Here is a 19,206-nt window from a genome sequence, read left to right on the forward strand (position 1 = left end):
TGAGCTTTCCCGTTTCGGTATAACCTTCAAAAAACGATCAAAATGGTTAAGTTATGAGAAAATTCATTTATTTATAAGATTTTGACAAAAAAAAAACTCCCAAGACGAGCTCCTTGACTTTGGAACGCAAAGCCAACCCCAGCAAACTGGTCGCGGCTGAAAATCAGGCCACGGCGAGGCCAAATTGGACAATAAAGTCAAGGGTTGCCTGGTTGGCGGTTTGTTATTGAAGGCGCAGCAGCTGCTGGTTGGAAACGGAGCGCGAGCGTGCTTAAAAACTTTAACGACATCCATCATAACAAACCAATTGGCATGTACACTTGGCACAAACGGAAAGAAGAAGAAAACAAGACTAAGTTGACGGCGCGAGAGGAACGAAATAAAACATAAACAAAAGCATAAACCTCTGTTTGAGCGGTTTTACTTTTATTTTAGAGGTTGAACATGAGATTTGTTTCGACTTTGTAACTGCATAAACCTACAATGAATTTGACTTTAAAAAATAGTAGACGATAAAATTATATGATGCGATTAGAGGGTGACGATTCTCGAGATTTTCAATTTCCCGGGAATCGAGAGTTGAATTTTGTAATTTCCCGGGAATTCCCGGGACCCGGGAGTTTTTTTAAACTATGCCAATAGTGCCAATCATTTATAAAGAAAAGTAATTAATGTGTTTCTTTTCAATGAATTTAGATACAATTAATTTATACTTTTTCAATAAAACGTTACTTACTAGCCTCGTTATTATCGGGAACTGTCTACCTTTAATTTTTTTCTGAATCTGCAAATACAAGATCGCTTCTTGATTTTTTTTGGACTCATAATTGTAGTTTAAAATGTTTACGAATCTTAATTCGTACTTAGTGATTTTTCAAAAGTTGCACAAACTTGTTAATAGATTTTTGTGATGTAAAAACAAGCTAATATATAATTTCCCAGTATCGGGATTTTTGCAATATGATAAATAACGACTCAAAACAACAATTTAAAATTATTTTTTTTCCTTTTTAATGTCAACTGTAAATATTAATTGACGAAATAGTTATTAGGAAAATCCATATGTTCAAATGTGGCGGATCTTATCTTTATAAAGATTGCCAGAGTTTTTTTATTAAAATGAGGTTGATGCGAAACACAAAACAACTTATTGACATCGAAAAAGAAAAAAACCTTACCATTACCAAAAACTAGATTCAGAGGATTGCTATGCTCGAGAGAGGATATGTAAATTATACTTATCTTGAAAAGGATTTTCCTCTTTGAAATAATAATTAGAAACAATAACTGCTAAGTATGCTTAAGTTAAAATTTAAACTTTCTGAATAAGAAGAATAGAGATGCATTGGTTTATTCAAACTTGAACACCGAATATTAAATTTAACATCCAATGACAAAAACAATTTCGAATTAGTTGATTAGCTTATTAGTTTATATAATTTTGCTTCGATATTCATAAGCTTAAAATTTCCCGGGAGTCTCGACCAAATTTCCCGGGAATCGAGAGGTCCAAAAATGGTCGATTTCCCGGGAAATTTTTCCCGGGAATTCCCGCTCGTCACCCTCTAGATGCGATTAAACTTAAAATCTTAAAATCATTTATTCTTAAAATCTTCAAATCATCAAATGCTTAAATCTTCAAATTTTCAAATTTTTAAATCCTCAAATCCTCAAATCTTGAAATCTTCAAATTTACAAATCCTCCAATCTTCAAATCTTCAAATCTTCAAATCTTCAAATCTTCAAATCTTCAAATCTTCAAATCTTCAAATCTTCAAATCTTCAAATCTTCAAATCTTCAAATCTTCAAATCTTCAAATCTTCAAATCTACAAATCTTCAAATCTTCAAATCTTCAAATCTTCAAATCTTCAAATCTTTAAATCTTCAAATCTTCAAATCTTCAAATCTTCAAATCTTCAAATCTTCAAATCTTCAAATCTTCAAACCTTCAAATATTCAAATCTTCAAATCTTCAAATCTTCAAATATTCAAATCTTCAAATCTTCAAATCTTCAAATCTTCAAATCTTTAAATCTTCAAATCTTCAAATCTTCAAATCTTCAAATCTTCAAATCTTCAAATCTTCAAATCTTCAAATCTTCAAATCTTCAAATCTTCAAATCTTCAAATCTTCAAATCTTCAAATCTTCAAATCTGCAAATCTTCCAATCTTCAAATCTTCAAATCATCAAATGCTTAAATCATCAAATGCTTAAATCTTCAAATCATCAAATGCTTAAATCTTCAAATTTTCAATTTTTTTATATCCTTAAATCTTCAAATCTTCAAATCTTCAAATCTTGAAATCTTCAAATTTTCAAATCCTCAAATCCTCAAATCTTCAAATCTTCAAATCTTCAAATCATCAAATCTTCAAATCTTCAAATCTTCAAATCTTCAAATCTTCAAATCTGCAAATCTTCCAATCTTCAAATCTTCAAATCTTCCAATCTTCAAATCTTCAAATCATCAAATGCTTAAATCTTCAAATCATCAAATGCTTAAATCTTCAAATTTTCAATTTTTTTTTTAAATCCTCAAATCTTCAAATCATCAAATGCTTAAATCTTTAAATATTCAAATCTTCAAATCATCAAATCTGCAAATCTTAAAATCTTCAGACCATAAACTCATAAAATATTTAAATCCTTAAATTTTCAAAATTTGAAATCTTCGAATCTGGAAATTTCCAAATCCTAAAATCTTCAAAGCTGTAAATTTGATAATGTCCACATCTCGTTATTTTAAAAAGTCAAATTTTCAAATCTTTTTATTTTTATAAATAGTCGAATCATTAAATCTTCAATCTCCATATTTTTCAATCTTCAAAATTTCAAATCATCAAATCTTTGAATTTTCAAATCTCCAAATATTTAAATCCTCAAATCATAAAATTTCCAAATCTCCTAATCATCAATTTTAAAAATTTTTTGAAAAATTTACCTTTCTTTTACTAAATTCAAAGTAAAACAACAACAATAAACATTTCTGGAAAATAGTTCATTCTAGGGAACGGTTTATTCTGGGGTATGAAATAGTAAAATTCTTTTCAAATCATAAAATTGTAATTGTCATTAAAAATGTTTTTTTTTTACATTTTGCAAAAAATTGTTAACAATGAATTTGTTGAAGTACTCATGATTTTAAAAAATACTCTCGGGAAAAGTTGGGATAGTGAAAGACACAACCTCAATAAAAATTTATGGCCCATTTTAAATTTAAAAAAAAAATAGGACCATGCCAAAATTATAGGCTAGTTAAGTAAATTTTGATTCTGGGGTCAATATGCCAATCAGGCCTGAAAGGAATAAAGGAATCAAAACACTTCCCTTATTTTTTAATGACAAAAATTACCAATTAATTGTTCGTTAAAAATATTGCAAAACAACAGTTTTGGTTCCAGTTTTATTTTGCAAATTGATTTTTTTTTGTAAAATTTTTGTAGTGACATTTTACATAATTTTACCTTTAAAAAAAACAGTTTGTCAGATTTCCAAATCTTTATATTGATAAACAATTAAAAGTTATTTTCATCATAATGTACCTAAAATTAAAAATAAAAGATTTGAAAATATTTTTTTTATTTCATTTATTATGAAAATTTTGATCATTTTTTTAAATTGGAACTAATGATCGTATATATTAATGAAATGTAGTTTATGATATTTTCTTCTCAAAACTGTCAATAAAGTGGTCATATTACACCGGACGCCAAAACTGTCATCTTCCGGTGTCTCTCGTATTTGCAGAATGAATGAACGAATGAAAAGAGGCGAACATTCTCGTCCAGATAGTGTCCAACATCACTTGCCTATCAATTACGTCAACGACATTCTTCCTCTCCCATTCTGGCGAGAGATTTGCGAAGTCGCGGGTACACGTTAACCCTGTATACAAAAACAAATCAAATTAAATTCTTCGAAATGCATTGGAGGAGAAATTTCAAGTTATAATAATTTCATTTTAAATTAATACAAAAAAATTAAAACATTAAAATTTAAAAAAAATGTTTTTTTAGACCCGATTGTCACATTATCTTTGAACAGTTGAATCCAGACAATAAAACATCTTTGTTATGTTTGAAGATTAAATTTTTGCTTAGCGAACCACAATTAGCCAAATTCGTCTAGTAATCCGGTCATAATATTCACCTTTTTTGACAGAAGTGGCGGTGTGGCTTTGCCGTGGGCAAATGGATGGATACACCGCTGATAATGTCAAAAATGGTAGACATTATGATCGGATTACTAGACGAATTCGAGTAAATAAAAAAAATCACGAACCATGACTTCTTGTTAAATTACCAAATGAATATTCTCAATACTCTTCCAACGCCATATTGATCGCGACTTTGGATTCCAACACAAGTATTTTTATGTTTTATGTATATTAAACAAAATTTTCAGTTTTTGCTTTTAGACATTTTTTTTAATACCGCTGACTCAAGGCGATTTTTTTGTTTATTGAACCTTTAAAAAAATCCAGATTTCAACATTTTCTAAACACTGGAAATAAAAGTAAAAATCTCAATTATAAATAAGCAGTAAAGGATTAAGATTAAAATTGAGACACTCAATAATAACAAACATCGCCGACCGATCGCTCGAGGCCTGTTTTCTTGACGTCAACGCGTTGCAATGCTTCGTTTCTTAATGGGTGCTGTTTATTATTATTGTTATTATAATTATTAGTACGATTATTACCTCGCAACGGAAGTGTACACCATGATGAGTCAAAAGGTGTGACTTGGCGACACGGCGAATGTCATTTGTAAGACGCTCCTCTTACGGTATCAAGGTGCTGTTGTCATTAAAAGTGATGATTAAATTAAACACAACAGTAGCACTGAGATCGGATGATGTTTGGGTGTTCCGGACTTCTAGACAAAATCTGATAAAAGCTAAATTTCATTTTGTGTATATTTAGCAATTTAAAATATTTCTCGCATCAGAATATCTCAATGCAGTGGAGGAGCATGGTATTTCACCATTTTTAACTACCTTGCGTCTCCCTTGAATCATTAAAATTATTAAAATTACTCCAGATGAGCATCACTTTCACCCAAAACAGCCCACATCTGTTTCCAACTTAGGCACTAGAAGGGACAACAGCAACTTCATCGTCAACCGCTCCCTGGGCGTGGTTTTACGGGGCCAACGGCACCCATAAAACATCAACAAACTGTGTCCCGGTCACGTTGCAACTATTCCGAATGGTCCCGGTCTTCGCCGCTCGGCACATAAAATACAATGTTGTTATTGGCTGTGACCGGCCACTTTTGTTGACATAATTTATCGTTACCTTCTCGCCGCGATAGCGCTCAACAACCATCAACAGCTTTGCGAAGGGTAAACATTCGAAGTGTTTCGAAAACGTTCGAACGTTGTTTGTGTGTATTTTTATTTTTGGATTTCATTTAAATATTACAAGTATAATTTTGTAATTTTTGTCCTTTATCACGAATGCGAGCTCCGTTCTTTGATATCTCGTGACGGAGGGGCGGTACATGAGCAATTCTCTACGAAATCGGTATTTGTTTAGAATTTTAATTTTTGTATTTTTTAATCCGACTGAAACTTTTTGGTGCCATTTGGCAGCTGTCCATACAAAAATGATGTATGAAAATTCAAAAATCTGTATCTTTTGAAGGAATTTTATGATCGATTTGGTGTCTTCGGCAAAGTTGTAGATATCAATATGAAAAAAAATGCTACACGGTAAAAAAAATTTGGTGATTTTTATTTACCTTTTGTCACTAAAACATGATTTGCAAAAACACTATTTTTATTTTTTTATTTTTGATATGTTTTAGAGGACATCAAATGCCAACTTTTCAGAAATTTCCAGAATGGGCAAAAAATCTTTGACCGAGTTATGATTTTTTGAATCAATACTGATTTTTTAAAAAAATCGAAATATCGGTCGCAAAAATTTTTAAACTTCATTTTTCGATGTAAAATCGAATTTGCAATCAAAAAGTACTTTAGTGAATTTTTGATAAAGTGCACCGTTTTCAAGTTATAGCCATTTTTAGGTAACTTTTTTGAAAATTGTCGCAGTTTTTCATTTTTTATAATTAGTGCCCATGTTTGCCCACCTTTGAAAAAAATATTTTTGAAAAGCTGAGAAAATTCTCTATATTTTGCTTTATTGAACTTTGTTGATGCGACCCATAGTTGCTGAGATATTGATATGCAAAGGCTAAAAAACAGGACAAAATACGGCGTTGGTTTGGTTACCTTTTTGCACACGGCCGGTAGACGAACTTCGCGGGGTTTTCGAGGCCGCACTCGAACTGCCACGGCCACGGCCGGCCTTTGGCAGGCTGCAGGAGCAAACTCGCGGCTAATCACGGTAAACTACGGCTAAAATAATCAAAAAAACGATGGAGCATTGAGCACTTAACTGCTGCTTGCTCTCGTGCGTACACGGAGGGTGTTTTACATATTAAAATTAAGTCCAAATAATGTTTTTTCAACTTTTTCAAAATCGTGATTTTTCGAAAAATTGGCAACACTGCCAAATGAATTTTGACCAACTAGCATGAAAGATGGTATTTTTTGTTATTTAAAACATCTGGTTTGCAACACTTTTTTTTGTGTGCGAAAAGTCGAATTTAATAAATATATAATTTTTTACGAGTATAACTGTTTTTTTCTGAGAAGAGCAAGATTTTTATACGAAATCGGTCGATTTCGACCATTTGAAACTTTTTGGGGCCTTCCTATGACCAAATAAGCTATTTTGCGTCATTGGTTCACCCAAAATAGTGACCATGAGTGACCATTTCTAAAAATATTTTTTTAAGTTCAGAAAATTTGCTATAAAATTGTCTAAGAGACATTGAAGATTGGACCTCGGGTTGCTGAAATAGAACCGCTTTAAGAAAAAGAAACAAAGAAATTGAAGTTTTCTAAATCTCTAAAAAACAACCCACCATTTTCTAATGACGATATCTCAGCAACTAATGGTCCGATTTTCAATGTTAAAACATGAAACATTCGTAAAATTTTCCGATCCTTTCAAAAATATATTTTGAAAATTTTTAAATCAAGACTGGCATTTTAAATGGGCGTAATATTCAATGTTTGGCCTCTGGCGTAGTTTTAGTAAAAAAAAGTTGCAATTTTTTTTCCGTGTAGCTTTTTTTCTCAATAGTCCTTAACAATACCTACAACTTTGCCGAAGACACCAATATGATCAGAAAATTCAGGCAAAAGTTACAGCTGTTTGAATATTTACATACCATTTTTGTATGGACAGCAGCCAAAATTGTATGGGTAAACCAATGACGCAAAATAGCTTATTTGGTCATAGGGAAGGTCCCCAAAAAGTTTGAGCCAAATCAAAAAATACAAATAAAATCAATTTCCGGTTTTGGTTGAGAATTGCTCAGAAGTCCTCTGGCTAAAAACTGTGCATTTGATTGCTTTTTGATTCTGAATATCTTTTAAGGTTTTTTATCTGTATTTTTAGTAAATTCTCGTTTTTTTTCAAAAGAAATCCATGGCTCATTGATTGTTTTGAAAAATTAAACTAGAATTATTCATTTAAACACCCGGCAGCTAAAAAACCGGGAAAAAACTTAAAACTTAACTTAACTTTTAGACTACTTTTCAAAACCACAAAAAAAAACATTTAAAACTTTAGTGAAAAATGTCAATAAAACGTTTGAAAGAGTCCAGAATCAAGCATAATATACGGAAGTGTCCGGATCGAGTTTTTATTCTTATCTTTAAAAAAAATATTTAAGCAAATAAATGTTAATGGTCCAATGTAGAAGTGTAGACAAAAAGTCATTCTAGTTGATTTTTACATCAGGAACGATTTTTTTTTTGGCCAAACCAAATCTATCCTGACTAAATCAATTGATGTTTACATAAAGAACGTATTTGGCCTAATTGTTTTTTTTTTTAATATTTTTGCTCTTTAAAATGTTTCTTTTTATCAATTTTATTCTTCTTTTTCTGTGAGTCTTGAAAATCATTTTTTTTTGCTTACTTTCTAGTTAATCTCTTGCAACAAAACGTAAATATTTACAATGTAACGCCCCGGTCGACCCAAAAAAACCGTGTCACGGTTGTCACTGGTTGACGCTCAGCCAACAGCTGTACTGAATTGGTGGCGTCGAGTAAATCCACTAATTTTAGCCACAAACATAAACCAACTAATTAGCGTGTGCTCATTCATTTGGAGGGAGGGAGAGCATTTTTCCCAGAATCAATGAACTGAATGGACCCCGTTTTTTGGCGTGGGTTTGACGGGGTTTTCCACCCACGCCGTCGTCACAGGAAATCTCTCCGTTTGGTCTGGTCAACAACAAAGTACGAAGTTCTGAGTTGGAAAACAAGGAAAGAATTTATTCATAATGGGGTTCGTTTTGATGTCGTCTTCTGGGAAGGATAAATTGGGATTAAACGTGATGAGAGATTTGGAGAGGCAATTAGTCTAAATTCTTTTAAGGAGAAAGATGTTGGTAATAAATACTGGTGGTTTTCTTAACAATTTAAGGAAGACTATGAAATAAACTATTGAGCAATGAATGTTTTATTAAATTTATGCAAAAAATCAATATAAAATTCCTGTCACTTTTGTCCAAGTTAAATTTTCATTTTTATTGCGTCTACGGCGCGGTAGCTTCTTTCAGCCAAAAATTCTCGAATACAAAATGATAACAAATCGTAAATCTACGCGGCAAACATTCCGTCTTTATTATTTCTTCACATCAACGAATTGTGGCGACAGGCGTGACAAAAAAAAATGAAGTAAATTTGCCAAAATTGATAGCACGGATGTGAGCCGTCACAAATTGCACGTTTTCAAGGCTATCAGACTCGACAATTTTTTTTGCGTCTTGGCACGAGTGGAAATTTTTCGACAGTTTTTTTTTAAACAATTTTTGTTTTTAATTTTTTTTTGTAAATCAATATAAACTCAAATTTTTAAAGCATATCTTGATTTTACTAATCACTAATCGATATTAAAAAAAATACAAATTAATCATCACAAAAACAATCAGTTCCAACCTTGAGCATTGCAGCTAATCAAACATCGCAGTGACGATAGCAAAATTTGTTTTTGTTTACCTTATTCGGTTTCTCTCAAGCAAAAACAACAATTTCGACAGATGATACAAAACAAAGATTAGAATTAAATCGGATGCGCGCGGGGTGTGGCACGTAGTCGCGCTTTGACGACTTCCTAATTTTAAACTTCTTTCGCCGGAGTAAACAAAATAAACAAATTTACGCTTTCTTTTTGCCTCCCAAGGACTCTGTCCGCAGAATGTTCAATCACCTTTCTAATCGACGACGTAATACGCCGGCTGCGACTAGGAAGAGGATGTGTGTTGGCAAAATATTTTGGTGTTTTATGTTTGATTTTTTGTGTCTGCGGTTTGGGAAGATTAGGGTAAAATAAGCACTTTGATGAATTCCATAAACAAAATGTTATGCAAAAAAAACATCCTAAAAATTCACGAACACAATTCAGAATTTTTCAACATTGATTTTGGGAAATATTATTTTGGTTAAGACTTGGATTTAAACATTTAAACTACCGCGTAGAAAAAAAAATAAATATTATTTTTAAACCCATTTCATAATTCTTTTTTAATTAGAGCTGAGTTTTATTTTATTTTTTTGTTTCATCTTATTTATTTATATAAAAAATTTAAACAAACGGAAAAACAATTATTTTTAACCTTTAAAAGAGTTTTGAGAAGGCTTGATAGCGTAAAAATGCGATTCATCTTGTAAAAAAAGTGTGTACACAGGAAAAGCATATAATTATTGAACTTAATATTCTTTTCATTTTAATATGTCATGCATTAAATTTAATGCAAAAAATTAAATATTTCTAGAGATTGTTTTTGTTTCCGCTTTGTATTATTCTTGTTTGTATATTTGTTAATAAGAACAACATTTAGCATCATAGTTTTTTTATATGCTGATACTCAAATAAATTTTAAATATTTATTTAAGATTCGAGACAATTTCTTTTTTTCTAAATGAACTACTGTTTTTCTAAAAATATAAAACTTTTCGTTGATAAGAAATTCATCTGTGTTTAATAAAATATAAATACTACTATCACACTAATTTGCAAAATATCCATCAATTTAAAAAAAAAACCGTAAGTTTCACTCCTTTTTCATTATGTGGTCTCAAAATTAAAAATAAGTAAAAATATAAAAAAAACTTTATATTAATTTAAAAAACGGATAAAAAACGTTTTGTGGTCTAAATTGTTTACATTAGATTTGACTAGTTTGTTTAATAAAACTTCAATTTTTTTTGGCAGTTATTATGTTTTTGCCTCCTGACTTTTTGTAGAAATTTTGAAGAGGGCAGGGAATGAAAATTTAAAAAAAAAGCATTTCAGTGTTTCTCAACCTTTTGCGTTCCATTTCCCACCTTGGCTGATTTTTAAGAATTTCATCCCCCCCCCCCCCCCTCCTCCTATTCGCACCTTTATTTTGAAGTTATTGGTTACAATGCCCAGATTTTATATGTTTACAGAAAGATGGCAATTTTCATAACGAATTAGAGTGTAAACTTCGAAATAAGCTAAAGTACAGACTTCGCAGGTTAGATTAAAAAAAACGCTGTGATATTAGATAAAGATATCTAAAGATTAGACCATTTTGAACACTTACATTTTTTTGGAATTTATTTAAATGAATTAAAAGTCACAGAAATTTTTATTTTTAATATTTTGTCTTAAACTGTTCATATTTGATTAAATAAATCTCACAAAAAATATCTCATGACAGTTTTATTTAATTCGTTTCTGTTTATTTTCACTAAACTGTTCATGTTTAATATGTAATTCAGTGTTCTGCTTATATTCTGATCCATTAAAAAATTGATATATGAAAAAAAGCTTTAAATGTAGAAGGACGAAAACTCAAGGTTGCAAAAATTTACAGCAATTTTTAATAAATAGTATTCCCAAAAAATTTAAAAAAAAATCGAAGACTATAAAATAATATTTGAAATCCAAACTTTTCCGAGCGAAACCAGCGTGTATGGCTAAAAAGCTCGTTTATAAAGACAACTAACTAAACTAAACCCAACTTTTTCTGGAGAACTGTCCAATTATTGCTCGTGTCCAAAAAAAATACAAATGGCTGAGAAATATTGTTTCAATAAACGTTAAACTTCACATAAATGTCAAACCTTAAAAAATAAATTTTTGGAAAAAAACTAATGTCGTCCTTACTTATCAAAGAAACTGAAAGTTGCATAGATTTGTCAACTAATAATTTATGTATTGAATCCTCATTCTCCCCCTAAAACGGCCAAATTCCCCCCAGGGGGGAATTCCTCACCGGTTGAGAAACACTGGTCTATAACATATCAAATTTGTGAATGATTTTTAGTTTTTTCCCTTTCTTACTAACCTTCGGGAAGTCGCGTGTTTTCGCCTTTCTTACAAGTGCCCTTACAAACTGTGTACAAAGTACACGTACGCAAACTCCGGTGGGCTAAAGAAAGTTATAGGTTTTACCTTATGGCTGGACATCATTTTCATCTTTTTTTTTTGTTACTAACATTTTATCCACATTTAAATACATTTTTATTAAAAATAATGCGAAACCAACATTTATTCCAATTATTGTCCCCTATCCCCTAAAAAAACGAAAAAAACAGGGGGCATATAAAATTATTGATAAAACTAATTCATCGAAAAACTCGTAAAATTGAACGAAAAAAATAAATCGATCGATTTTGATTTTTTCATAAATTTAGATTTTTAAGACCGGAAAAGACTTTAGGAGAAAAAAGTTTGTATGTGAATTCATTGAAATTTAATATTTTTTTTCAGAAACATACTTACTTACATCGACATTTTGAAATGATACAAGGCTTGAAATTTTATATGAAGTTTTTTATTATTATTTTTCACATTTTGAATAAATTTTTGATGAGCCAAAAAAATATCAACTTTATTTTTCAATTGATCGTTATCAAAATACAAATTTGAAATTATTTATTGCTATTACTTTTCCATACAAGTGATGAAAATTTAACTTTTTTTTTTCTTTGGTGCATCCATTTTTGGTGATGAAAAAAAAAATTAGATGTTGTTTTTTTTTATGTTTAAGAACAGAAAAGTGTCATTTTTTTTTTGCAGTATTCAAGATACAAAATGAACCCCCCTGCCACGAATTATTTATTTTAATATTAGTTCCATTAGATTAAGCTTAGAAAATGTTGTAGGATCTCGGTCAATTGAAATTTAAGCTTCAGTTATGTTGTTTTATTGAGAATTTAGAAATTAAATTTGGTAAAATATCTCCAAAACGAAGCTCATTCTAATAGCCATATTAATCGAAAGTAGATTCTGTTAAATAAGTATCATCAAATTTTATTATTTCAGCAATAGGTTAATTTGAGGATGATAGGCAAAACTTCATTAACAGCAGATTTTTTTTACATTTACATTGCAAAATATATAGTGAATTTGATTTCATTATATATTGTATTTTAAATCAATTTAAACAAACATAAATTTATAATCAATATATTCAAAAAAAATATCTTTTCTGGATTTTTTTTTAATAAATTTTGTAAAGATTTACAAATAAAAAAAAGTTTAACATTTTTTCGTTTTCTTTTATTCTAGTTTTGAATAATGCTCTATTACAATCTTTTTGGAATTTTGTGGAATATAGAAACTTTGCTGTAAATGTACAGCCATGTATCTGTATTTCTTAGAATATCACAATAAACAATATCTTTAGAAATAGTTCTTAGTCTGACATGCCATTTTTTTATTTGGAAGCTGCTTCCAAGATGCATTTTAAAAATCTTGTGAAGAATTGAAATTAAATTTTAATTATTAAATTAAATTGAAATATTCAATTAATTTTAACTTGTTTTTCTTCTATATGCATTATTGAAAATAATAATTTTATAGTGGAGGTGGAATATATTCGATCTTAAATATATGATACTTTATTTAAAATGCAAGATAAATTAATTTTAAAATGTTGTTAGGATTAAAATACACCCCAAAAAAGTCCATTTAATCCCATTACTCCCTCAGGAACCATCATGCGTTAAAATTCTTTCCGCAATCTCCAAGGTCGACACATCGCCAGCGAAAAAAAAGGTGCGGTAATTTAAAATATCTCGATTGAAACAAGAAAATAAAAAGAAGAAAAAATCCGCCAATTCACGCAATCACGAACATGGTGCTGATAGTGGTCCGATGCAGTGTCGAGTTTTATCAGCCTCGGTGTTTTGTTGTATTGTAATTTTCCGCGCGAAACGATCCGCAAACACGTGATGAAGCGTGGCCACCGTTATCGCTCTAGGAAATAGGGTGCGTTTTTGCTGGTGAGCAGTGACTTTTATCTTTGAGCATTTAAATGTTATTTTCATTTTTTGTTCTGTCGTTGTTGATGGTTTTTAATCAAACAGTACCTAATACATCTCAGATAAATTATCGTCAACGTCTATCAGCGTCTTAAATCAACTTCTGAAGGCTCAATCAAACAATGGCGATTAGTCCCTCAGCACCATTTATCGTCAAACATCTCAATCGACACCGCTGACAAGGCAACTGTTGGCGACCCAACATCAACATACAATGCTCGATTAGCTCAAATTACGCTGAATACACCTCATGATTGACGACTGTCGTCGTGTCGCAGTGACGTACGTCCTCCACGCCACTTTAGCCACTAGTCGTAGAGTCGAACTCGACGGCAACAAGGTGTGTCCATTGCATCATCACCAATCTGACCGCAGCCGGTGAGGTGTATATAAGGGTTCGTCACGTTACGAAACCACGATGAAAACGTAAACACAACGTTATCAAACAGTAAACAGAGTAAGCAGTGGCTCCATCTATCCCTTGGCGCTTGAAACCTACCACTAGCAACACTGCCACAGCTGTCAAACTTATCACCACTGCTGTTTCTTTCGAAAAATCAATCATGACCATTCGGAAACCTTAAAATGACCAAAATTTTACACGATTAGCCAACTTGATTTGATAAGGCGCGACGCCTTTGCGCCATATAAGTAATACACAAAACAAACACACGTGGTGCGGTGGTTGGCCATGGTTAAATGAAATATCAACATCAACTTTATTGCGTGACTTGCAGAAATGTTTCCAGGGTGGATTGACCGTATTGACGAAATGTTACTAGAAAACAAAAAAAATCATGCATCATCGTTCATAAATTAATGCGGCGTTTTCTTTTCAGTGCGGGCCCAACTCGGACAGTGGTCTTCAGGCGAAGCCGGCCAACTTTAAGGGAATTGAAAAGTAAGTTAAGCTTAATGAAGATATACTCTCAGCTTTGTAATTAGTTGTTTCATTCGGTGTTAACTGTCGTTACTTTTTTATAGATTCGTCGTCGATTCAGACATTCTTTTCCCAGTGATCGCTGAATGGTATGTATTTGTTTTACACAATATTTTACAAAGTGCTAATATGGGAATGATGACTGTGATCATTAGGGTGCCCAGAAAAAATTACCCCCTGCTCCACAAGCAGAAAACAGTTTTTCGGGTTATTTTGAGCGAAATTGGTTAAGAAGCCTTAAGTTGGTGAAAAAAAAAATGTTTTTCATACAAAAATTACTTTTTTAAATCGCTAATAACTTTTCAGGGTCAAGTTTTATAGCTTTGGTATGTTCTACACCCTTACCAAAAATCATGACTTTTTGAGTTCCAAATCCCACTTTTCACCTCCGTGTACGCACGAGTGCAAGCAGCAGTCAAGTGCTCAGTGCTCCATCGTTTTTTCGAAAATTTTCGCCGTAATTTACCGTGATTAGCCGCGAGTTTGCTCCAACAGCATGCCAAGGGCCGGCCGTGGCCGTGGCAGTTCGAGTGCGGCCTCGAAAAACCCGCGAAGTTCGTCTACCGGCCGTGTGCAAAAAGGTAAACAAACCAACGCCGCGTCGACCGCCATCGCGCCGGGGAGTGTGAGCGCCAAAGGATTCGACCCCAAGTTACTACACGCTAATTACCGCATCCAGGATCGCAGCCCTCTTAGGCTCCGTTCAGCTACTTCCGGCAATCCGTCGACCGATGGCGCTTCAACATCCGCCAACATTCCCACCAGTAACAAGTTCGCGAGGCTGAGTGACGAGGAAAGCAGCTACAACAACACCGACGGTAGCACTACCGACGACGACGACGACGATGGTCGTGCACGGAAAAAAGTGCCGACGCCAAAAAAGTAATTACTCCAAAGGAACGACGACCACCACCAATTTTTGTTTTGGACACGTTGGCGGACGATGTTGACGAGCAGCTGGAAGGCCTCGTGTACTGCCTCAAAATAGGTAAAGCGTCAGTGCAAGTGTTCACATTTGACCAAAAGAACTTCGACCTGGTTGTGGAGAAACTTAAGCGTAAAAACTTCAAATTCTACACATTTGACCCCGCGCAGAAGACCGCTGTAAAGATTGTCTTGCAGGGGTACCAAGACCGCCCGACCTCCGTCCTCAAGGAGCACCTCTCGGGTGCCGGAATAACGCCGCGAGACATAAAAGTCCTCTCGCGGAAGACAACAGTCACAGGTACACACACACTGTACCTGTTGTACTTCGACCGCGGCACCGTCAAGATTCAAGACCTGCGGCGGACTAAGGCGTTGGACGGTTTTTGGGTAAACTGGCGGTTTTACTCCAAAATCCGACGGACACAGCGCAATGTCACCGTTGCCAGAAATTCGGCCACGGCTCGCGGAACTGCAACCTCCAGCCCCGCTGCGTGAAGTGCGGTGAGTCACACCTCTCGGAGGTGTGCGCACTGCCACGAAAGGCGGACTTGGGGGAAAACGCAGAACAAACCAAGCCGCGCGTAAAGTGCGCGAACTGCGGCGGTAACCATACCGGTAATTACCGCGGATGCGTCGCGCGCAAGTCCTACCTCGAGGAGCAGGAAAAGAAGAAGAAGAAAGCAGCAGCGTCCCACCCTCTTCAACGAAGTACGAGTGCAGCCGTTCCTGCAGCTGGTCAGCGTACGGTTCCAGCGGACAACCCAGCGATCCCTCCTGGCTGGGGGCGATCGTTTGCCAGCGTGGTCGCGGCCGGTAGCGGCAATGCGGCCCAGCAAGAAGTCACCGGGGAAAATCTCTTTACCCTGCCGGAGTTCTTTGCTCTCGCGGGGGAGATGATGACGCGGTTTCGGAGCTGCCGTAACAAGGCGGAGCAATTTCTAGCCCTCGGGGAATTAATGATTAAGCACATCTATAAAGGATAAAAAACTGTGATCTAATTTTAAGCTTTCTCTATTTCTATCCCCTTTTCTTAGCAAGTTGAGTAAGTTTTTTTTTAATTTTTCTTACTCTTGGTAACACCTTTATTTACAAGCAATAACTGTTCCAAAATGGATTATGATGTAACACACAGCTGAAAGGAACTCCAAAACTCTGTTTTGTACCTCAAAAGAACTTATTGTATCTTGATTATTCACCAATAAAACCGAATTTGAATTTGAAAAATCCCACTTTTCCATAAAAATGGTTATATGGGTTGAACTGAAAAAATCGTATGAAAAGTGGGATTTGGAGCTCAAAAAGTCATGATTTTTGGTAAGGGTGTACAAAGTTGTAGAGCATTAAATTTCCAATAAGAATCTCACTTGATGGACTAAGCGCTTCGTGCAGACCAAACCGTATTAAAATTGGGTTTCCCATACATTTTTTCGATTTTTCCCATACAAACTTCACCTCCTATCAATTTTCGATTCATTCCGAAACCTCGACCGGAATAACAGGATCGTCATTTAAAAAAAAAATCAGAAAATTTTAGATTGAAAACTTCAAAAAACTACAAAATTTAAAAATACAATACATAATTCCAAAACTCAATAATTTAAAAATTAAAATTTCAAAATATTTTTTTTTTGAATTTAAATATTTTAATTCCATTTGAATTTAGAAATTTATTTTGTTAAATTTCCAAGTCACATTTTCTTACTTTCTTTTTTTTTTCAAATATTTTTAAAATCAAATTTTAAAAAAATCTAAAATTCAATAAGGCCGTAAGTTTTTTGTAAAACATAGTTAAGTTTTATTTATTTTTTCTGCGAAAAAAAAACATTTTGTTGTACTATCTATACATTGAAAAACTTTTTCAATCATGCTTAAAAAGGTTATCAACGCAGGAGAATGTTTTTTGTTTTCAGTTGATAACATTTTTTTCCATTGAAATTTTGAAGTTTTTTGAATAAAAAATATCATAGTTTTTCGGACTCATTGAAGGGGGGAAACATAAACTTCAAAATATATTTGCAATAGACTTAATCCAAAAATCTAAAATGCTGCAATTCTAAACTTTTACACTTCTAACATAAAAAAAATTCAAGAATTTTTTAATTCAAAAATTCTCAGCTTCAAAACAATGTAATGAATTAAAATTGAAAGATTCATTTTTTTATTTTGTTTATATTTTCGAAATATGGCCGTCGTTCCGAAAAATCAGGGGGCAATTTTTTTTGTTAAACAGCAAAGTTTTAAAGGAAATAGAAGTGTAACCAACTGAAAAAATTTAAATGCATTTTAAATCATATCTAGCATGTCTGGGATCGATCAAAACTATTTTAAACTTTTGTGGAATTCCGAGCAACCACCTCCCCCTACTTCAAAAATTCAGTAAACAAATAGAAATATGATAAAATTTTCGTTTAAAAGCTTGTTCAATTTACTTTAAACTTTTTGAAACACACTGTTTCATTGGTGTTTTTTTTTTGTTATCAAATAGGTGCCCTAGATTTTTTTGAATTTTGAGACCACGAATCAGAACAAAACAAACAACTCTAGGAAAAAGAATATTTTCATAAATTCATTGATATTTTGCAAATTTTCGGTAGAAGCATAAACAATAAAAGACCAGAGAGCAACTCTCTACGAAATCGGTCGATTTCGACCATTTTTATTTTTGTATTTTTTTATTTGACTCAAATTTTGTGGGGGCCTTTCCTATGACCAAGCTATTTTGTGTCATTGGTTCACCCATACAAGTCTCCATACAATTTTGGCAGCTGTCCAAACAAAAATGGTGCGTAAATATTTGAATATCTGTAACTTTTGAATGAATTTTCTGATCAAATTCTGATGATCGGCAAAGTTGTTGAGAAAAAAATAGGTACACCGGAAAAAAATTGCCGATTTTTTTATTAACATTTTTCACAAAAACTCAATTTCCCAAAATATGTATTTTTTGATTTTCGAGATTTTTTGATATGTTTTAGGGGACAAAAACCCGCAACTTATGAGCCATAGAGAAACATGGTCAAAAAGTTTGCCTCCGAGTTATGAATTTTTGAAAAAAAAAATAGTGATTTTTGGAAAAAATTGAAGTTTCATGCAAAAACAAGTTTGACATTACTTTTTAATGCAAAATTGAATTTGCAATCGAAAAGTACTTTACAGATATAGCCACCGAAAGTGTGATTTTAGCGAAATATTTGCAGTTTTTCAATTTTTAAAAATAGTGACCATGAGTGACCATTTCTAAAAATATTTTTTTTGAAAAGTTCAGAAAATTTGCTATAAAATTGTCTAAGAGACATTGAAGATTGGACCTCTGGTTGCTGAGATACAGCGGCTTAAACAAAAAGAAACACGAAAATTGAAGTTTTCTAAATCTCACCCAAACATCCCACTATTTTCTAATGTCGATATCTCAGCAACTATTGGTTCGATTTTCAATGTTCCAACATGAAACTTTCGTGAAATTTTGTGATATTTTCGAAAAAAAATGTTAAAAAAAATTAAATCAAGAGAACAACATTTAACATTTTAAATGAGCGTTATATTCAATGTTTGGCCCTTTTAAAATGTTTGTCATGATTTAAAAAAAAATCAAAATACTTTTTTCGAAAAGATCAGAAAATTTTACGAAAGTTTCATGTTTTAACATTGTAAATCGTACCAATAGTTGCTGAAATATCGACATTAGAAAATGGTGGGCTGTTTGGGTGAGACTTAGAAAACTTCAATTTTCGTGTTTCTTTTTGTTTAAGCCGCTGTATCTCAGCAACCAGAGGTCCAATCTTCAATGTCTCTTAGACAATTTTATAGCAAATTTTCTGAACTTTTCAAAAAAAATATTTTTGGAAATGGTCACTCATGGTCACTTTTTTTAAAAATCGAAAAACTGCAAATATTTCACTAAAATCAAACTTTCGGTGGCCATATCTTGAAAACAGAGACTTTTATCAAAAAA

The 19,206-nt window shown here is 32.7% G+C and overlaps 1 protein-coding gene across 2 annotated transcripts in view; it reads left to right on the forward strand.

The window, feature by feature from the left end:
* Positions 1-19,206, forward strand: part of LOC6048552 (xaa-Pro dipeptidase) — a 150,564-nt gene that overhangs the window by 123,138 nt on the left and 8,220 nt on the right. For both annotated transcript variants that reach the window (XM_038256925.1, XM_038256926.1), the window contains 2 exons: positions 14,227-14,288; positions 14,372-14,416. In XM_038256925.1, coding sequence (XP_038112853.1) covers positions 14,227-14,288; positions 14,372-14,416 — 107 coding nt within the window. The remainder of the gene's footprint in view (positions 1-14,226; positions 14,289-14,371; positions 14,417-19,206) is intronic.

The sequence above is a fragment of the Culex quinquefasciatus genome, chromosome 2, assembly GCF_015732765.1.
Source record: "Culex quinquefasciatus strain JHB chromosome 2, VPISU_Cqui_1.0_pri_paternal, whole genome shotgun sequence".
Classification (NCBI taxonomy): Eukaryota; Metazoa; Arthropoda; class Insecta; order Diptera; family Culicidae; genus Culex; species Culex quinquefasciatus.